This window comes from Ruditapes philippinarum, unplaced genomic scaffold, assembly GCF_026571515.1.
Source record: "Ruditapes philippinarum isolate M1 unplaced genomic scaffold, ASM2657151v2 ctg742_1_1_1_1, whole genome shotgun sequence".
NCBI classification, from domain to species: Eukaryota; Metazoa; Mollusca; class Bivalvia; order Venerida; family Veneridae; genus Ruditapes; species Ruditapes philippinarum.
Window position 1 is genome coordinate 110,988 of NW_026852967.1, and position 23,647 is coordinate 134,634.

The 23,647-nt window shown below is 33.6% G+C and overlaps 1 protein-coding gene across 1 annotated transcript in view; it reads right to left on the bottom strand.

The window, feature by feature from the left end:
- Window positions 1-929: 929 nt before the first annotated feature.
- LOC132729654 (lysosomal cholesterol signaling protein-like) overlaps window positions 930-23,647 on the bottom strand; it is a 35,840-nt gene continuing 13,122 nt past the window's right edge. Inside the window, 12 exon segments of the mRNA XM_060715460.1 lie at window positions 930-5,021; window positions 5,723-5,863; window positions 6,783-6,818; window positions 10,534-10,598; window positions 11,484-11,579; window positions 14,767-14,880; window positions 15,583-15,866; window positions 16,341-16,496; window positions 20,085-20,268; window positions 20,733-20,826; window positions 21,617-21,825; window positions 22,429-22,512. Of these exon segments, the coding sequence (XP_060571443.1) occupies window positions 4,811-5,021; window positions 5,723-5,863; window positions 6,783-6,818; window positions 10,534-10,598; window positions 11,484-11,579; window positions 14,767-14,880; window positions 15,583-15,866; window positions 16,341-16,496; window positions 20,085-20,268; window positions 20,733-20,826; window positions 21,617-21,825; window positions 22,429-22,512 (1,674 nt within the window). The 3' untranslated portion in view covers window positions 930-4,810.

Consider the following 23,647-nt stretch of genomic DNA (forward strand, 5'->3'; position numbering starts at 1 on the left):
AAACGGTATTATTTATCTGATTAACCGGACAATTAAAGGAGTCGAAAAGTCGTTTAAATCAGACTAAGCAATGCATTGGGGACCAGATATTAGGGTCGCTTTTCACATATGACAGGGAGTCGTATAATTCAGACCATTTATATAGGAAAATACGTTGGGAGGACTGAAACAAGGTCGGATAAGACAGGGAGTCGTTGAAATCAGGGGGTCGCTAAGGCAGTCTCGACTGTATATGAATTTTGCAAGGTCAACCTGATGATCATTTTTTATGAAGTTTCATCAGAATCTATCAAGCAATTTTATAAGATATGTTGTCTTATGAAAAAATGGACACCAACTGAAGAGGCACATAAAACAGACATCTGTGTTAACTTTTGGACCAATCTGTGTTGACAGAAACTTAAAGGTCAAAGCCTGTTCTGGAAAATAGTTATTGTCTAATAAAAATATCTAGATAAATAACAGATGAGATTTAAATACAAAACAATGACTAATTAGTTAATTATTAAGCACCTTAATATATATATTATCAGTAAAATAAAAGTACATGTGTATTAAATAAATTAATGAGAAAAATGAAAAAACAAACAATCGCATTAACAATTATCTCAAATAAACAACTGTTATAAAAAAACTTTTTCTAAAAATTACATTAATTAAAATAATCAAAATAATGTGGAATTACAATATATTAATTATATAGTTATACATTTGCAATTTCTATCACAGGGGTTAAACAAAACTAAACAGACCTGGGGTAGCAAACAACCCTTTTTTTTAAAAACCAAAAATTGCCATTGATTTAAAAGGGGAACTGTGACTTTGGCCCTTTTATACCTATCAAACAAAATACTGCACTGAAAACCACTTTTTAGAATGAAAACATTTTTTAACTTTTTTTAAAATTAATTTTAAATTCTGATCTTAAATTTTCATCCCGATTTCCCGCCAAAAATATAAATAACCACTTACAAAAATAGAAAATGGACCAGTCAATTAAAGAAACACAGGAGGTGAACGGTTAGTGAAAGATTCAACATTCTCCACACAGACATTGTAGCATTAATGAACAATTAGGTATATCTGACAATGACAACATATTGCACAAACAAAAAAGACAAATTATAGAACAAGAGGGCCATGATGGCCCTGAAGTCGCTTACCTGTATATAGGCCCCTGGAGCGGGGCCAGTTTAAACCCCAGGGCTTTTATTTGAACAAACTTTGTAGACACTCACTAGAAGATGCTTCGTGCTTAATATCTAAACTCTAGCTATTTGAGTTTTTTCAAAGAAGATTTTTTAAAGTTTTTGTATAACACATATAAGGAAAAGGAATGACCCCCGGAGCGGGGCCAATTTTAACCCCAGGGCTTTTATTTGAACAAACTTTGTAGACACTCACTAGAAGATGCTTCGTGCTTAATATCTAAACTCTAGCTATTTGAGTTTTTTCAAAGAAGATTTTTTAAAGTTTTTGTATAACACATATAAGGAAAAGGAATGACCCCCGGGGCGGGGCCAATTTTAACCCCAGGGCTTTTATTTGAACAAACTTGGTAGACAATCACTAGAAGATGTTTCATGCTTAGTATCTAAACTCTAGCTATTTGGTTTTTTTCAAAGAAGATTTTTTAAGTTTTTTCTATACACATATAAGGAAAATCAATGACCCCCGGGGCGGGGCCAATTTTGACCCCAGGGCTCTTATTTGAACAAACTTGGTAGACATCCATTAGAACATGTTTCATGCTAAATATCTTAGCTCTAGCTCTTTGGGTTCTTTAAAAGAAGATTTTTTAAGTTTTTACTATATGCATATAGGGAAAATCAATGACCCCCTGGGGCGGAGCCAATTTTGACCCCAGGGCTTTTATTTGATCAAACTTGGTAGACACCCATAAGAAGATGTTTCATGCTAAATATCTTAGCTCTAGCTCTTTGGATTCTTTAAAAGAAAATTTTTTAAGTTTTTACTATATGCATATAGGGAAAATCAATGACCCCCTGTGGCGGGGCCATTTTTGACCCTAGGGCTTTTATTTGAACAAACTTGGTAGACATCCATTAGAACATGTTTCATGCCAAATATCTAAGCTCTAGCTCTTTGGGTTTTTTAGAAGAAGATTTTTTAAGTTTTTACTATATGCATATAGGGAAAATCAATGACCCCCTGGGGCGGGGCCAATTTTGACCCCAAGGCTTTTATTTGATCAAACTTGGTAGACACCCATAAGAAGATGTTTCATGGTAAATATCTTAGCTCTACCTCTTTGGGTTCTTTAAAAGAAATTTTTTAAGTTTTTACTATATGCCTATAGGTAAAATCAAAGACCCCCTGAGCGGGGCCAATTTTGACCCCAGGGCTTTTATTTGAACAAACTTGGTAGACATCCATTAGAACATGTTTCATGTCAAATATCTAAGCTCTAGCTCTTTGGGTTTTTTAGAAGAAGATTTTTTAAGTTTTTACTATATGCATATAGGGAAAATCAATGACCCCCTGGGGCGGGGCCAATTTTGACCCCAGGGCTTTTATTTGAACAAACTTGGTAGACACCCATTAGAAGATGTTTCATGCTAAATATCTTAGCTCTAGCTCTTTGGATTCTTTAAAAGAAAATTTTTTAAGTTTTTACTATATGCATATAGGGAAAATCAATGACCCCCTGGGGCGGGGCCATTTTTGACCCTGGGGCTTTTATTTGAACAAACTTGGTAGACATCCATTAGAACATGTTTCATGCCAAATATCTAAGCTCTAGCTCTTTTGGTTTTTTAGAAGAAGATTTTTTAAAGTTTTTACTATATGCATATAGGGAAAATCAATGACCCCCTGGGGCTGGGCCAATTTTGACCCCAGGGCTTTTCTTTGAACAAACTTGGTAGACACTTGCTAGAAGATGTTTCATGCCAAATATCTAAGCTCTAGCTCTTTGGGTTATTTAGAAGAAGATGTTTAAAGTTTTTTCTTTTGGTTGCCATAGCAACCAGAGTTCTGCATGGAATTAAATTCTTTGAACAATTTTTAAAGGTGACCACCAAAGGAACGTTCCTGTGAAGTTTGGATGAAATAGACTTAGTGGTTTATGAGGAGATGTCATTTAAAGCAAAAATTTACGGACAGAAAACGGATGGACGGATGGATGCCGGACGAAAAGCGATCACAAAAGCTCACCCTGTCACTTTGTGACAGGTGAGCTAAAAATTAAACATAGATAGAACAGGACACCGTCCTAGGTTATTAAGAAATTCTCTGAGCTCAGTTTCAGATCTCTGGTATTTGATTGGTCAGAAACTGCTACAGAGTATACACTGACCAATGAAAATCCTGAGATTTAAGACGGAACTCGGCAAAAAAAAATTATAACCTCTAGACCAGGCTTTGAGGTTAAAAAACATAAAAAAATATGAAAATTTCTCACTGAGAATTTTTCATGCAGCACTGTGTATGGTGGATATGAAAAGTGGTGCAATAAATAGTTTTTATGAAATACAGAACATATCTCACTAAGAAATTCCTGAAGCAAAATAAGAAAAATGCTTTTAAATTTTACAAAAAAAAAATATATTTTTTGTTATTTTATGGGTAGTGAAAGTCTTCACTTTGAGTTATATAAATTATATTTCACTAATGAAATACAGTATCTCATAATTCATCATTGGCTCAAAATATTTTTTTTTATTATTATTTTTTTTTATTAAAACTTTTTTCTTTAAATCTATACACTTTCATATAAGTGTAAATCCTTTTAAGTGTATAATGAATCAAAAGCCTTCAATACAACAATATAAACATAATGAGACAGTGTATCCAATAACAACTAAAACATCTGATTATCTGCATAAAAATTCCAGCAACAAAAATTCAGTTTAGACGATAAAAAGCTTCTCATAACAAGCAACATATTTCCAAGTAATTTTACTGTGCTGATGATTTTATCCAATTAAATCATAAATGCAAAAACAAGCTCCTTAATGCCCCTATGACAAAAAAACCCACAAAACAATCCTTACAATCGGTTTTATCTACAAAAATAAACTTGCAAATTCCTACAAGTCTGAAATGAAATTTACAAGTCCAGAAGATCCAGGTTTAACGGTAATGAAAAAGACAAAAGGACATATTAAGTTCAGGGCTGTAACCAGAGCCGACTTTTTAGTAGTAGTTTTAAGGGAAATTTACTGCATTATATACATAAATAGAACGTTAATATTTGAAATTAAATATTGTCAAAACTGGTCCCAAAAAATACATAAAGAGAGCTACCTCAATGTGCCTCCACATAACTGTGGCGCTGAACTTCAAGAAATAATTTACAAAAACCTATTTAAAAAAGTTATCACTATTCATTGCTAATTCTTTTTCATGAAAAAATTTCGTTCCGGTGCATACCCGAAAGATGGTTAAGCACAGGCAGATCACTTTTCCAGTTGCTTATTAACAAAGCTCGGATAACATGCAAAGTAATCTTCAATGGTGATCTATAGACAGCAAAGCAGATATTGGATGGCCACTTCTGACTGAATGTAACAATATTCATTTAAAAAGAAAATTTAGGAAGACTACCCTTTGCTCAGAAGTTTCAAAAATTACATCTGTGTGTTTTCACAGTAAATAAATACAGACAGAGACCTTTGTAAAGGTGTATTGCAACAATAAGACTAGATTTGTTTCCACATAAGGTGACAAAGTCTCCGGTATGCTCCAAAACGAAATTCTTTCAATAATTTTTTTTTAAACAATTAAACGAGATTTACCTGAAAAGAACTGATATTTAATTAAAGTAAGCTTTGATTAAGTTTTTAAATTAATTATCATCATTATCATCTAAAAAACTGTAAAAATATGGCATATCATGAAAATCGTGTTCTGCAGTCACATGACATATGACCTGGCCTTTAAGGAGTGTCTGTCCATATGTTACAGCCTCGCCCCTGCCTTTACATAGACCAACTTCAACCATCCAGTCACAGAATGATGTACCACAAAACACTCTGTTATATGTTCTGAACTTGTAACTGAAAATAGATTAAAAATCATCAACATTTTATCATCAACACACTCAAATTATATTTAAAATAAGTGAATAAAAAGTTTTTTTACAGGTTTAATAGCCTAGTATGAATAGTATTCAGCAGTCAACAGCTACATGTAACAACCATTAAAACAGTCCATCAAAATACTACCCTGTCAGGGGCAAATCGTTGCTTACTTCATATCATGCCCACTTACTTCCACATCATGCCCACTTATTGTGTATCATGAACACTTCATATCACATCCACTTCATATCACTAACAATTACTTCATACTACAAACACTTACTTCATATCATGAACAATTACTTCATATCATGAACACTTTCTTCATATCACACCCACTTACTTCATATCACCTAACAATTACTTCATACCACAAACACTTACTTCATATCATGAACCATTACTTCATATCATGAACACTTTCTTCAAATCACACCCACTTACTTCATATCACTAACAATTACTTCATACCACAAACATTTACTTCATATCATGCACAATTACTTCATATGATGAACACTTACTACATACCAAAATCAATTACTTCATATCAAGAACACTTATCATAAAAACTTATGTCATATCATGAACACTTACTTCATATCTCAAACACTTACTTCATATCAAGAACACTAACTTAATATGACAAACACTTATTTCATATCAAGAACACTTACTTCATATCACGGACAATATCCTGTTGACAATTCTCACGATGATATTTAACAAACTGATCACAGAGATGTTTCTCCTCCTCTGTCAATTCTGTCTTGGACGGAATGTGAACAATTTCAGCCCCATACATCCATTTACGCCACCTAAAATTAATTTTCAAAGCATAAATACACATAGATATGCTATGTTTCTATATCATTTATATATTTATATCTATTTTTTTTTTCTGACTCAATTTTTTTGTTTCCATATAAGTATTTATTCAATCAGATCTTTTACTGTTATCAAAAGTAAAGAAGTTGTTTTTTATTTTGGAACTCTCCTTGCATTTTATTTTATCAAATCCTTCATTTTTTAACCTCTATAAAATCACTTCTTATTTGCTCCTTCATTTGCTAAAATTTCTTTCTAGATTTTCTGCTCACAAAATAATATTGACATACAGTCGAACCTTTGTTAAAGACCACCTCTGAATAAAGATCACCATGTGTATAAAGGTCACTCAGAGACAAACTTTTATTAGATAATATAGAACAAGGTAACCTCTAAATAAAAACCACTTGTCTTTAAAGGCCATGTTTGGCCTCTCCCGTGGATGGCCTTAGTTAACAGGCTTGACTGTAATAAACAATATTGTCATCATTTATCTTATATAGATATTTGCTTAAGGTCTTAAAGATTATGCAAAAGAAAACAACAGCTGTCTAGAATGATGTCAACAACATTGTCATAAGACCATATTGATAAATGTTAAAGCAATAAAGGGTGTGGTTTCAACTTTTAAGGTGGGAGGAGTCAAGGAAAAAGGGGGAGGGGTTTTAGAATTTATGAAGCATATTAAAGGATAGAATACCATATGACAATCATTATTGCAACATTTTTTTGCACACAAAAAAAACAACAACACAATATTTTTAACATACCGATCTAGAAAACACAAAATAAACATTAATGATATTAAAAAAATATATATAACAATAACAATAAAAATAAAATAATTTGGGACAACAACATTTTCTTCACATGCATTCCGAGTATAACACTGCAATGGACAATGATTACCTATAAAACAGATTTTTCACAGCCTTCCATTGTTTGCTGCATGTAAGATATAAAGTAAATTATATCTATCACAATGTATTATAGTCCAAAATTTCAGCATAAAATTATTTTAATGGCAAATATACATACATACTTTACATAAACATGATACAGTCTATACAACTGACCCCAAGTGATTCTATTTTCTTTTAAATATGTGCAAATTAAATCTTGTCACTAAGGCTTCCTATCCGTTCTACTTAACAACATTTACAACGATGACGATTATGACAACGCAGCGATTATAAATTCATAATATCTCAATATTTTTTTCTTCAAAACAGACAAGCTAACAAGCAGTTTCTTTTCATACAAAATTAAAGGACAGACAGACACAAACCATTTGACATGACAAATATTGGACATAACAGACCAACAAAACAGACAGACAGTCAGACAAAACAATTAATGATCTTGATAACCATTGATGACTCATAGCTGATGAGTGATGATTTTAAACAATCCCCAATAATTTCTGAACACTATTCCCTCTCTTTGACAAACAACAAGGATTTTCACATCACATTTCCTTATTCCAAAGCATTTAAAATTGTATGACCCTTTGACCTTTTCTTACCTTTTCAACATTCTAAATTCAGGCCTACATTTGCATCTATAAATAAATTTTCCCAACTTGATTTACTACCTAGTAGCAAATATGGTGGTTATGTAATATATATCTTAAAGTCTAGACATATGTTTTTTTCCAAACAAAATATTTATGTAAAGTTTAAAAGTTACATTATTATTTACTGTTTTTGATAATAACATTTGGCTTGCAGCAACTAAATATAAATATACTTATACAACAAGTGCTGACCAAGATAAGCCAGTACATCCATGCCATCTGATCATAGACTGCATGGTTTGCTTTTCAGTCAGTACATATATATATATATTTTAAATTTTCCCTAAGCCAATAAATGGTTTTGTCCAGATTGAAAGATGGACAAGTCCATTTCAGATATTTTGTGTTACAAAGTTTAAGCAAGAAATGTGTAGGACACTTAGTATATAAATAAAAGCTTATTTACTGAACCAATAAATCACACAATTTTATCCTGGTAACCTATTTTCCATGATTTCTGGATTCTAAATATGTTTCTCACTTTTCCAATCTTTATAAACTTTTAAAAAAAAGTTATATTTGTTTACTAGTTGGGTTTATTTTCAGTGACCATTCAGTTTAACTTCTGGTACTAAAGTAACTTTTTGTGGTACATTAAGTTCACTATCTTGGACTAACATGAATTTGAAGGACAATTCTGTTAAATATCTGGGACTCGAACGATTTCGAGGATTATTCAGTTTAATTTCTGGGACTCGGGCAATTTCGAGGACTATTTAGTTTAATTTCTGGGACTTAAAATTTTTCATTTTTCATTTTCAGTGGACATTATCAAAGTTTAATATCTGGAACTTGATTTGTCTACAGTTAAACACCCAGTTTAAAATCTAGGACAAGAATAATTTACAATATCATTCAGTTTAATATCTGGGTCTGAATTTCAATAATTTCTAGGACTGTGGTCATGGTCAGGAACCAGTCAAAGTTGGGAATCATACTGTCCAAAAACTAGGACTGGGATCAGTTTTAACCTTCCCATACTAAAATCTTAAATGGACTTGTCCATCTTTTAATATGGATGAAGCCATTTATCATTTTAAGGGGAAATTTTCAAAATATATACTGGCTGCATAGTGAACAGTGCAGACCATGATTAGATGGCACAGATGCATGTTGGTCTGCACTAATGTCATGGGATTAAAGAATTGTTAACTTCATCTGTGACGGTGTGAAATTTCAAAACATTATATACTGACTGAATAGTGCATTGTATATTTTAAGGGGAAATTTCAAAATATCTATTGACTTAATAGCAAACAGTGCAGACCATGATCAGATGGCACAGATATGCTGAGTTATCATGGTCTGCACTGGTTGCATGGGTAGATTTTGAAGCTGACAGCTGTCTAAAAATTAAAGGATTGTTTAATTCATTTTCAATGGAAAAAATGTTATAAGGGACTGTATAGGTAATATCTTAAGATTCTAAGCATTTTGGTAAAATAATGATAACAAAGTAAAATAAACAAAACATTATCTGTAATACAGAAAGTTACAAGCAATTATCATAGTATTGCAAGCAATCCATAAGTCCCCTACCGGTTAGAACCCCATCAACATTCTGAAGGGCCATTGGCCATTCACTAATGTTTCAATTTTTCTCTATTTTAAGTAAACTTGTTGGAAAAGTTCTTTAAAAGTGATCACAGCAAACAGTTTTTATGAACAGACGGACAGACGGACTGAAGGACACTCTAAAGTTAATATTTGAAACATCCCTGTTACCAAAATATAACATTTTAAAAGCAAAATTCTTAAAGAGGAGATAACTCTTGAATTAAAGATGCAAATTCATAAAAAAAGTTCAGCTCTTTTTGACTAATCACAAATATTGTTATATTTGCCATGTTTTAAGCCTATTTGTTGCCAAGGCAACTGATATTTTTTCAAAATAGGAAGAACAGATAAGACATGCATAATCTCAAGACTGCTATCTACCCATATGTCAAGTTTCATAAAAATATTTCCAGTACTTTTTGAGTTATCACTGGATTCAGTTTATGTGTAAAATTTGCCATATTTTCAGTCTATGTGTTGCCATAGCAACCAGAATTCTCAACATAGGAAGAAAAGAAAAAGACGTGCATAATCTCAAGACTGCCATCTACCCATATGTAAAGTTTCATAAAAATATTTCCAGTACTTTTTGCTTTATCACTGGATCCAGTTTATGTGTAAAATTTGCCATATTTTCAGCCTATTTGTTGCCATAGCAACCAGAATTTTCAACAGAGGAAGAAAAGAAAAAGACGTGCATAATCCCAAGACTGCCATCTACCCATATGTCAAGTTTCATAAAAATATTTCCAGTACTTTTTGCGTTATCACTGGATCCAGTTTATGTGTAAAATTTGCCATATTTTCAGCCTATTTGTTGCCATAGCAACCAGAATTTTCAACATAGGAAGAAAAGAAAAAGACGTGCATAATCTCTATACTGCCATCTATCCATATACCAAGTTTCATAAAAATATTTTCAGTACTTTTCAAGTTATCGCGGGATCCAGTTTTGTGGACGGACGGACTGACGGACTGACAGACAGACGGACAGACGGACGGACAGACGGACGGAGGGTAAACCTAAAGTCCCCTCCGGTTAACCGGTAGGGGACTAATAACTTATTCCATTATATACAAAAATTAAGTTTAGTTGTTAAAATTGGCACTCTTTGCTTGTGTAAAAAAAATAAAGGCAGTTATGTAAGATACAAATCATTTATCTTTACTGCCACTGGCACTTTGACAAAGTTAAAGTCATTGCCTAACTTTAAGGGAAATGTAAAGAAAATGCAGCCACTGACTTAGACTTTCACTTGAAACCTCACCAAGAGCTAGAGGTTCATATATAATATATCAACCCACTTAATACATGTATATAAAATTTCTGAGTCAATTAAGAAAGGTGCTAGGAGAAATTTGTTAGAAAATAAAACTGAAGGATGAAAGAACTGACTGCCCCCCCCCCCCCCCCGCCCAAAAAAAAAGATTCAGAAGCATATAAAAGAACATACAATAGTATATGTTACTGTTAGTTTACATTTTTATTCCTACCATCCAATGAAGTATTAAAAAATCTACACATACCTTCTTATACATGGTAGAATCATCAGACGTGTATCAAACCCAAATATTGCAAATACAACCAACCCCTGTCAAATAAGAACAACAACAGAACACTTTAAAAACTAAACAATATAAAACTTTAATATTCCTACACAAGAATTTTACCAAAATCATAACTAAAACGAATAAGTTCAAGAGATGGCATGGTTTTATTGCAATTCAATGTGTCACCAAATGTTACATTATGATATTAGAGCATATTGTCTGTGTGTTTTTTGTTTGTTGTTGTTGTATTTAATTCCCGGGCTTATGACTTATGTACAGTCATGTAAAGACTCAATCAAACCAAGTCTGCAATTTTCATGTAATTTTGCTTTTTTTAATGCTTCACAGGGCTCACTTTTATTTTTTTAAGCACAGAGACTCAAGATGGCCACCAATATGGCTGCCAAAAACAACAGAAAAACTATATATTGTTTTGGTTTCTTTACTTTTAACTTTAAAAATTATGTACCATTTAATTCATATGGCACAATATCAGACAAAATATGTCTTAAATATGTTTAACTTATTGTCAGAAGAAAAATACCCATAGTGATGTCCAAATCTCCAACTCTAGGTAACAAAGTCTATAAAAATAAACACTTGACCTTACTGAGCCACATAACAGCCGTCCGCTTAGCTCAATAGGTAGAGCAATGGACTGTGAATCAGGTGACCCCGGTTCGACTCATGGGTCACTTTTGTTGTGACTGATCATCTGCTCTGGTATGTACTGAAGTTTCAGTTTCTTGTGAAAGTGAAGGCAACTAGTACTGGTTAACTGCTTGACAGTCTGCCCAGGAACAATGTGGTGGCTGAACTGTGCTCTGGTAAATTCAATGTTGCTTACTTCCATGTTCAGGAGTGAAAACTACCAGCACCACCACTGGGCCACATAAATAACATCAGGCATTATAGACTCAACATACCTGGCCATAGTTTAGAAAACTATCTAGAAACTCTAGTTCCACATATATTCCTGACTTGCTATTGTTAAATAATCTCCAGAGACAGATAAATAACCCCTGAAAAATATATATATAAATTTACAAAAATATATACATGTATAACAAATAGACATTGAAACTGAATTTAAGCTGCAGGCCTCAAGATAAGCCAATTTTATTTTCAAGAAAATCAATGTTGAGAAAAATGTAATGAATGACATATTTTGCAGTATTTATCACCATATTTCTACTGCTCAACTAACGCAGTAAGGATAATTTTGCATATTTTGACCTTTATTTGATCTTTTACGTAATAGAAAAGTGTTGTTTGCAAAGTGTTTGTTTGTTTGTTTTTTTGGATTTACGTCACATCGACACAGTATAGGTCATATCGCAACGTTCCAGCTTTACTGGTGGAGGAAGACCTCAGGTGCCTTTCCGTGCATTATTTCAGGCACGAACGGGCACCTGAGTAGAACCACCGACGTTCCGTAAGCTAGCTGGATAGCTTCCTCACATGAAAGAATCCAAAGTCCCTGTCGGGATTCGAACCCACAGTGGTGAGGGGCAAGTGGTTTGAAGTCAACGACCGTAACCACTCAGCCACGGACGCCCCACTTGTTTGCAAAATGTTAATTACTTTATTTGTTCACACGACAATAATGACACTTTTAAATACACTTCCAAAATGTTCATGAAAATGAACATGAATCTGAAGGCATGCTGCTTTAAGCACAAGAATACATAATTATAGGATGAGGTACTCCAAAGTATTTTGATTCTTAAACATTGTACACAAATCTCCAATTAATTTCTTAAGAAAATGTGTTGAAAGATATTTGCATTGCTATTAATCAGTTCAGTTAAAATATAGTGCAACCCCTGCAAAGAAGTGTAATCTTTATGGATGTACATGCTGGCCTGGGTCTATACTGCAGGGACTACCTTGGACTGAAAATTTAGGGAGAAGTGACTTCTCCCTTCAGGAAAAATAGGGAGAAGTTTTGAAATTTAGGGAGAAGTGATCATCAAATCATTTCAAGTTATATCATTGGATTTTTTTTCTAATTACAGTTAAACTTCGTTCGCTCGAACTCGGATCGCTCGAATACCTCCCTTCGCTCGAACTCATCGCCCAGTCCCGGCAAAATTCCTATATAATATATATTGTTCTACATCGGATCGCTCGAACACCGATCGCTTGAACTCTCGAACCTGATCTCTGGTCCTTTCGGCAGAAATATAGTGAAAATTACACCTTTTCGGTCGAACACAAAAAGACAAGTCGGTATGTCCGAAATAAATGACAGTCGGCGACACATGTTTTTAACACCTCGTGATCGTGACAAAGGTGCTACAAAATAAGAGGTGTTGTAATCGATTTGTATGTTATGATAATATTGTTGATTTGCCGTTGATGGTAAAGATAAAAAGAAAACAACTTGTGAAATAAGTGAAATAGGCATGCCAATAAGGAATGACGTTTACCCATGGTAAACAACCGTGGTTCATGTATAGTGAATCGTAACAGTGTTATCTATTTATAGAATGATACTTGTATGTGTGTTTATTAGTAAATGACTATAAATAGATGCTGCTGTAAATGTTTTTAATAAATATTTCATTCATTTATTTTTTTTAATTGAATTCATCCCATTATAAACATATAAATATATTTTGAACATTCTTCAACAAGTTTGGTGTGATTGCCCAATCGAACTCAACCAATTACTATATTCATGAATATTGATTAACACAGCGTACCGTTGATACTATAAAACACTAGGATAATAATTCTGAATATGAAACATGTGAAATATTCGACGAACAGATGTACTAACAAACAATTATGTTGACGCACTTATCATTCGACCGATGTAAGCTAGGAAACCCTTTAGGCATTTGATCAATGTAATAATAGTTCAACCTCGGTTGGCTCGAACTACTGATCTCTCGAACAAATTTTCACAGGCCCTCCGAGTTCGAGCGAACGAAGTTCGACTGTATTTCACAAAATATACATGTACACCTTTATATGTACATGCATATAACATATACATGTATATGGCATGGAAAATAAACAAATGTGTATTGATGATATTTAATGAAGTACTAGTTGCATTTGATTTACACCAACACAACATTTTTCTATAATTTTTTTTTAGGTTCAACAGTTTCTGACTCTAACTTTTAAATGCAATTTATTAATTAAAATGAAAAGTTCTTTAATTCATAATAATTATCCAAATTCTATCAATTTACATCAGTTTTAATGATGAATATTACTATCTTAAATGTAATGGTGATAACAAACGTATATGGGATATTGTAAATCAAACAGGACATATAGGGGAAATAGTAAATCAAACAGGACATATAGGAGAACTAGTAAATCAAACAGAACGTTTAGGGAATATTGTGAAACAAACAAAACGTACATGGGATATTGTAAATAAGACACAAATATACGTATGAGGTAACTTAATTATCAATTAGCTTGCTTTTTATCATCTGCTGCATCCATATCAGGGTCTTTCACAGCTTAAATTTACTGTATAATCAATGCGCTATTTTTAGCGATGTGGATTTCCAAGTGTGAATTCCAAATGTTGCTATGGCCACGCTTCAGCGCGTGTGCTAATTACGTCAGATTACACAATTAAATCTGCCTCCAGGCAGTATTATCGAGTGGAGAAATATACATGTCAGACATTTCATAGAGATTTTAGGGCGACTAGAATTTCGCTTTTCAGATCATATAGGGCGAAGTGAAAATATTTACGGCGAAGTTTTCGCCTGACTTCGCCCTGAACGCAGTCCCTGATACTGGTGCACATATCTATATGTCATTATCATGTCTGCCATTAAAGAGGTCATAAGTTTTTATTTTCTTGTTGGAAAAACATTTCTGTGCTGTTTAATACTAAGTATTTCAATAATTTTATCCTGGAAATATGCATCATATCACTGTTAACAGCATCCCGAGAGCTTTTTATAGCACATCAGTGATGTTTGTTTCTAAAAATTGAATATCAGGAAAGGAATCATCCGCTTTACTAATTTCCATATAGAGCGCGGACCAGTAGATAGCAGGTAACGAGGGGTTTCCTTATTGTTTATGTATTTTATTGGCGGCAAATTTCATTTTCAGCCTTAATCTCTTTTCACTTGACAACTATATGAAAATATTTATCTAAAAATAACTTATTCAACCTTTAGAAAAGCTCAAGATCACTGTAAAATGGGGTTAAGTTAAATAGCTCACCATAAACATTGAAACTTGTAGAAACAATAGTAGAATGAGGAATTTCCCAGTCTGATACTCATCTGTTTCCTTGCGTTGTCTTACTTTCACCTCAACCTCTCCTGTTTCACCAACCTAATGTTTCCAAATATAATGTTTAAAATATTTATGCTTCCAAAATGTCACATAAATAGTTTTAGCTTTGTTAGCTTAAACTTGCTTGTGGTGAAAACTGTTATGTTTTTTGGTTATTGTCTTACAAGTCAACAGTTTCAAAACAAATCAACATACTTGTAGCTTAGGTTTGTTGGTAGGAAAACCCATTAAGTCGCTTGTTAAAAATTCAATTGGGGCAGAGGTAGCTTAAAGATGACTTTTTAATGAAAAAATAAGAGCCCAAGTAAAACCATCAAGACAATGATCATTCTAACTAGGAAAGGGCTTAATCAAATATATAGTCAGTGTAACACCAATTTCCTGGTGAATCGACAGAAATGATCCTAAAACTTATCTGCTTAGTGCAGTAAAAGGCTAACACCTATTCAATTTCAAGATGAGTTAGCCTTTTATTGCACTAAAGTAATGAAATGAGAAAGATATACAAGTAGGTAACAGAAGGTTGGTAGTTCTATTTTGGGTGCTTGCCAAAACACAGAATAAAGCAATAACTGAAGGCCCTTTTACACCTAACTGAACTGAAATTTTGTTCTGTGGCTGTGTGATTCAAAAACAACTACATATGAAGATAATTGCAAAAGCACTAAATAACCATCACTCCAGCTTAAACGCTACCAATATTTTAAGAGACTAATGAAAGATCAACAAAATAAAACAAACCTGTATATTTCTACTTGAAGCATTATAACATCGTAAAAGTCCTGCACATTGCCTTCTCTGTTGATAACTACACGTTCCGTTACTACACTCGTATGACTGTATGGTATCACAGTACGCATCATCACTAGTTGAAGATGACGATGAACTACTTTCCGATTTTGGTGTGTCTTTAGTAGCGGTCACTTCCTTGGCGTTACGATTACCACCATTTCTTTTGGGCCGATTTGGTTGCATGTTTTCAGGAAACGGAATGATATCTTCAATATTTGTAGAAGTCTGACGAACTGAAATAATAATTCTTGATTTTTTGTTACAAAGAAATACAAAGTATTAGCAAAGATAAATATCTGTATCATCATACAGTTTGAGTTTTAATGTAAAACTAACTGACCAGTAATTGCAAATTTCTCTACAAGTGACTGACTACTAATTCCAATATGATATTTGCAATCAATTATGTTAATGTAAATAACAGTAATATAAAATCAATGACATGGATGTATCATTTTGATTCTAACAAGACATCATTGAATAAATGCTGCCGTACCTGATATCAAGCTTAAGTTTGCCTGATTTGTCTCCGTACTTATTTTCAGCGTGCCACATTTTAAAAACTTATGTCACATGTCTTATGGTTATGTCACATGACTAAATATAGAATGTCAACAGTGATTTTATTGCATAATAACACACACTTTCGGTGCTTTTATGTTAAATAGGTAAAAATGCTGGTCATGTTAGAATGTAATAAACAATACCTGTATGTTTGTATAAATTGACCTCACAATCCTCTGTGCAAGCAGCACACGACATTGATTTGTATCTCCTATTATCACTATTCACATCTTCATCAGGTAGAAGCTTGGTTCTACTACTACTCTGTGTGTGCTGAGGGCTTGGAATTTCCTCATCTTCTAAATATAGAACATAATGATAATTCAGTGAAAACAAGTCACTAATTTGCATGCAAAATGTAAATATTTTACCTGCCCCTCATTAAAAATTCAAAACAATCTAATTTAGTTTGTTTTTTGTACTACATTAAACAAATGAACATCAGTACCTGGCATGATCTTCATATAACAACTGTTACTGACATGCAAAGATAATCAAAATATTATATTCACATAATTGTTCACATTTACACACAGTTTCAGAAAACTAGCTTAAAGTTACATTTAATGAATTTCATAAACAAGAGGGCCATGATGGCCCTGGATCGCTCACCTGACACAACCGCATCCAAGCAATGTCTTAAACAAGCATCATGGCCAAGTTTGATGACAACTGAGTCAAACATGTGACCTCTAGTGTGTTATAAAGATTTTTCCATATTTGGGCAATGTGACCTAATTTTTGACCGGCCACGACCCGTATTCAATCTTGACCTAGAAATCATCAAAACAACCTTCCTGACCAATTTCCAGGAAATTTGGATCAAAACTGCAGCCACTAGAGTGTTAAAAAGATTTTTCTATTTTTAGCTCCTGTGACCTAGTTTTTGACCGGACATGACCAATCTTAGCACTTGACCCAGAAATCATCAAAACAACCTACCTGACAAATTTCCAGAATATTTGAATCAAAACTGCAGCCACTAGAGTGTAAACAAGCTTTTTGTATTTTTAGCTCCTGTGACCTAGTTTTTGACCTAAGATGACCCATCTTCGAACTTGACCCAGAAATCATCAAAACAACTTTCCTGACAAATTTCCAGAATATTTGACTCAATACTGCAGCCACTAGAGTGTTTACAAGCTTTTTCTATTTTTAACTCCTGTGACCTAGTTTTTGTCCTGAGATGACCCATCTTCGAGCTTGACCTAGAAATCATCAAAACAACCTTCCTGACAAATTTCCAGAATGTTTGGATGAAAACTGCAGCCACTAGAGTGTTAACAAGCTTTTTCTATTTTTAGCTCCTGTGACCTAGTTTTTGACCGGAGATGACCCATCTTCGAACTTGACCTAGAAATCATCAAAACAACTTTCCTGACAAATTTCCAGAATATTTGGATGAAAACTGCAGCCACTAGAGTGTTAACAAGCTTTTTCTATTTTTAGCTCCTGTGACCTAGTTTTTGACCAGAGATGACCCGTCTTCGGACTTGTCATAGATATCATCAAAACAACCTTCCGGACAAATTTCCAGAATATTTGGATGAAAACTGCAGCCACTACAGTGTTTACAAGCTTTTTCTATTTTTAGCTCCTGTGACCTAGTTTTTGACCCAAGATGACCCATCTTCGAACTTGACCTAGATATCATTAAAACAACCTTCCTGACAAATTTCCAGAATATTTGGATAAAAGCTGCAGCCACTAGAGTGTTTACAAGCTTTTTCTATTTTTAGCTCCTGTGACCTAGTTTTTGACCTGAGATGACCCATCTTCGAACTTGACCTAGAAATCATCAAAACAACCTTCCTGACAAATTTCCAGAATGTTTGGATGAAAACTGCAGCCACTAGAGTGTTAACAAGCTTTTTCTATTTTTAGCTCCTGTGACCTAGTTTTTGACCGGAGATGACCCATCTTCGAACTTGACCTAGAAATCATCAAAACAACTTTCCTGACAAATTTCCAGAATATTTGGATGAAAACTGCAGCCACTAGAGTGTTAACAAGCTTTTTCTATTTTTAGCTCCTGTGACCTAGTTTTTGACCGGAGATGACCCATCTTCGAACTTGACCTAGAAATCATCAAAACAACTTTCCTGACAAATTTCCAGAATATTTGGACAAAAACTGCAGTGACTAGAGTGTTAACAAGCTTTTTCTATTTTTAGCTCCTGTGACCTAGTTTTTGACCTGAGATGACCCATCTTCGAACTTGACCTAGATATCATCAAAACAACCTTCCTGACAAATTTCCAGAATATTTGGATGAAAACTGCAGCCACTAGAGTGTTAACAAGCTTTTTCTATTTTTAGCTCCTGTGACCTAGTTTTTGACCCAAGATGACCCATCTTCGAGCTTGACCTAGATATCATTAAAACAACCTTCCTGACAAATTTCCAGAATATTTGGATGAAAACTGCAGCCTCTAAAGTGTTAACAAGCTTTTTCTATTTTTAGCTCCTGTGACCTAGTTTTTGACCCGAGATAACCCATCTTCGAACTTGATCTGTATTTCATTGAGACAAACATTCTGACAAACTTTGATGATGATCCAATTAAAACTGTGACTGCAAGACTGTTAACAACCCAATTGTTAGAGTGTTAACAAGCTTTTTCTATTTTTAGCTCCTGTGACCTAGTTTTTGACCGGGGATGACCCATCTTCGAACTTGACCTAGATATCATCAAAACAACCTTCCTGACAAATTTCCAGAATATTTGGATGAAAACTGCAGCCTCTAGAGTGTTAACAAGCTTTTTCTATTTTTAGCTCCTGTGACCTAGTTTTTGACCCGAGATAACCCATCTTCGAACTCGATCTGTATTTCATTGAGACAATCATTCTGACAAAGTTTGATGATGATCCAATCAAAACTGTGACTGCTAGACTGTTAACAACCCAATTGTTGACGACGAACGACGCACGACGCCGGACATAGCCCCATCACTTTACCTCACCATGACCACTTTGTGGTCAGGAGAGCTAAAAACTAAATAGCGACATTTCATTATTAAATTGGGTTTTATATCGACTCCAGGTCTTATTTTGGTGTCAAAACAACCAAAATGAGTTTTATTAGCATAAAAATAGGTAACCTCATTTTGGCGAAATGGGAAGTACAGTTTCTGTTTGCATGAGAAACTCCGCCTTCGGATCATCCGTACATCAATATTAAATCAACAAACATGACTATAAGTGGCAGTCCTAATTTAACGGTATATTTCCGCATTGTAACGGATGTTTTCATACAAATTTAATCTTTTTACGAGATGATTACTTTTACTGAACCCCAGGTTTAGTGCACCGTGAAGCTTAAACGGTTAAAGTGTGTTTGCACAAGAAAATATTACATTTGCTGTGTTCCGGATAGCAACTATAAAACTGTGACGTAGCGCATACACAAGCTCATTATAGTCTTCATTTGCATGTTAAGATTCGTATACGAACTTTAGTGTTACCGTGGGGTTTCCCGTTTAAGATCCTAATTTATGAACAATATTTGATGAGATTTACAACAAAACTTTTAAACAGGCTAATGAAACTGTAGAATGTTTGATTTTTAGGCAGACGGAAAAATATTTTTACATATTTATTTAATGTAACTTTAAATAGTATATTAAGTTAAGATTTAACTCACTAGTTTTGGAGCAGTACCTCTAGAAGCTTGCAGAAATCACGATCACAAATTAGGAAAATATCACTTTTTACACTTTTTACACTGCTTCGAAAAAAAGTTTAAGTTTAACCAAAAAGCATTTTGACAAGCACTTTAGACTGATTAAAAATTTCTGTTACAACTGTGAAAAAGTTACCTTGACCCTTACAATGACCTACTCCTTATTGACCTACTTCTAATTGTTCTTATAACATATTGCTTACCTGGTAAAAGTCTATCTGTAACTGACTCCTCGTCACCTTGACCTCTATGTCTTGACCTTTTGACCTTTGACCTGACCTTGATGTCATGTTTAGCCTTATGCTGGCGAGAATTTCTCTGTTGTAGCACGAGGAATGTGATATTGATAACTGAGCAAACACTCAGTAAAACCACAGATAGTACAGCCTGTAATAAAATGTTAAATATATACAGTTTATAACTCTATGCCAAACCTCTGATACAGAGCATAAAATTTATCTCAAATATAGTCTTTATCATTTCAAAATTGTTTATACATTAGAATATTTTCATGACACACACACACACATTCTTTATAATTTTTTTCACTGCTCAAATATCTCTTCATATCTTTACCACATGCATTCATGCTCAAATGTCCAATTTTTATCACCAACAGTTCTGCCCGACTTTTCATCCATCCACATTTTTGACTAACAATGAATGCTCTGCTAATAATAATAATAAATGACTTATTTAAAGAGGCAATACAGGTAGGCAAGACCAGTCTTTCCTATGAGCCTCTATAATGAAATGCACAAATGTTATTGAATTCCTTTTACTGTTTGTGAACAAAATCAAGATTTTATGTAGGGTTTACAGCATTTAATTATCAATTTATTTGGACATACCTGATCTACCCCATAGTGAAATGATGGATCAATCTCATCATGCATGTGATGTTTCCCTAGCAACAACAACATTCCCGTTGTAAACACTGGTAGGCTATAAATAGAATATGCAAATTATGTAACATTATTCATTTGCATTGCATACAGAGTATTTTTAACTATACAATGATAATTTAATAATATAACAAAACATTGATAAACAAAATTCTTCATATTTGTTGAAGTAAGAAGAAAATAAAAAGGAAGTCCTGACACTTTCCCCCTATATATTCTCATGAAAAACCTATATACTGCCATAATTTTTCATGAAATGAGCTTTCCAATGTTTCTATGCATTGTTCCTTACAAAGTAATTCATATACATTTTACAATAGGTAAAAGAATTGTGTGACTTGAAAACTATGATTTCCGGGATCATTTTTTTACACCTTTATGGCTGCCTACACAGCTTTAAATATGCATAAATCATACAAAAATAAGTGCAACAAACTAAAATACGAAAAGTATTATTACGTAATAAAACATGTGCACAAAATAGATATATACAACATGATATAACATGGATAACATGAACATGCAGTTAACTAATATTGAATCAATTAAGATACGACCCATTACAAATAATTGTTTGTTTTGTTTGGATTTACGGAATACCAACACAACTTACATCATATGGCAACACCAAGGGTCAAAACCATTTCACATACTGGAGCTAGGAAATGCATAGACTCCAGTAATTTGAACCCATATAGTCCCACTTACAATCACACAGGGATTAACGGAGGCTGCAATTCTGATGCCACAACCCTTAAAGGCAACCCCTCAGCCACAAGGGGACCATTACAAACGTAAGTAATTCTAAATTTTATGCATATTGTACTTACCCAAGACCAAACAGGTAAAACCAGATTTTGAACCGCAGTACAAAGCAGAGACTTCTGCAATGAAGCAGGTACAAGACCACGGACAACACAGCAGTGAAACATCGACTTGACAAAACTCCGACAATCAGTATGATGAACTGCGTGTAGTGTTCCCATGCTACCTTTGTGTCTAGTCCATCATATATAATCATTCCAATACATGATAATGTCTGGAAAAAATACAGATTATACATTTTATTATAAATATAATACTTCTTATATAAATCAAAGAGTCAAATTAATGAGTGAGATTACTATCATTCAATAATGGCTATTTCAAGAGCTATATATAAGTCTGATGGTTGGAATGGTTTAATGTCACAGCAACACTGTAAAAGTCATATAGTGATTTCCAGTTTAACTGGCAGAGGAAAACCTCAGGTGCCCTTCCATGCATTATTTCAGGATGAAGGGCACCTGATTAGAACCACCAACGTTCCATAAGCTAACTGAATAGCTTCCTCACAAGGTACCTGGCAGGATTCAAACCCACAGTGGTGAGGGGCAAGTGGTTTGAAGTCAAAAACCTTAACAACTTGGCCACAGACGCCCCATAAAATCAAAGTGTGTAACGTTACCCATCCCAGTGGAGATTAGTTTAAGATCAGATGATTGATGAGATAAATATTAAACTTTCTTCTTTACCTGCATGAATAGTGCAATACCCACAAATTTTGTTGAAGATCACATGGATAAAGCAATGAGATGAAAAGGCCAAACCAAACAGGCAAGATACATGGTGAAAATACTTGATAAAAGCCATTATCTCTTACCTGACAGAATACTAGACACAAAAGGAAGTGATGCGGCATCTTTTTATGTCGTCTGCTGAGACAAATCACGAAGAAAATCCAAACCTGTACGTAAAAGCAGTGACAAAGTTTAAACACAGTAATTCTAATCGTTACTCTAAAGAAAATAGTTCCTTCTTAAACCTACTCTGAAACAAGAGCTGTCTGTAGGACAGCACGCTCGACTATTCTAAGTGCTTGATAGTAAAAGAGCCTTTAATATTGTTTTAATTTTTTTAAGTCACAAAAGGGCTAATTTTTTTGTTATAAAATTCATGTTATAGGCCTTAGAGAGAGTCCTAATTATACAGTATTGGCTTGACTATTTGGAAGGTAAATGTCACAAGGGTGTTTATTGAGTATATATATAACTAATTACCTAATGAATTACATAAATTTGACAGAAAAGGTACAAAGGCTTGTTATTAAGATGTTTATCAAAGTAAAATCACTGCTTTATTATTATATGAATGCATAAATTGTCCAAAAAAAGGCACAAACCCTTCAGTAGTTATTGAGATAATCAGCTTACTAAGCAAAACTTTTTTTAGCGCATGAATTTCTAAGTTGAAAAAGGGGAGAAAAAATCAGCCTAAATTTAATGCAAGAATAGAATTATGGATTTTGTCAGTGACCCTATAAATGCTTATATGAAGTTTTTAAATTAATATCTTTAATAGTTAATTGAGATATGTAAAACTTGCATGTAAACATTAACCAAGAGACTAAGTAAGAAAAGGGGATATGAATCAGCTTAATGCAAGACCAGAGTTATTGGAACTTTGATTCAGTGGACGAAGGGAGCGTACATACAATTATGACCCTCCAAATTATGACCCTAAGTGCATGTGTAAAGTTTCAAGTAAATATCCTTTTTGAAGAACCTTTAAACAAAATTTCTAAGATTCAAAGGGGCAAATAATTCTGCCAAATATTGCAGGCAGAGCTTTATGCAATTTGCAAACTGATGTACATTGTTACTATATAAAAAGTATTTTAAATTTCAATGAATATCTCAAGCAATAATTGAGATATTTCACTTTTTACCAAAAAAACTTTAACCAAAACTTTTAAGTTACAAAGGGGCATAATTCTGTTCAATATTGTAGGCAGAAGTTATCCAACTTGTCAATCTGATGTACCTTGTTACTATAAATAAGTATTGTAAGTTTCAATTGAATATCTCAAGCAATAATTGAGA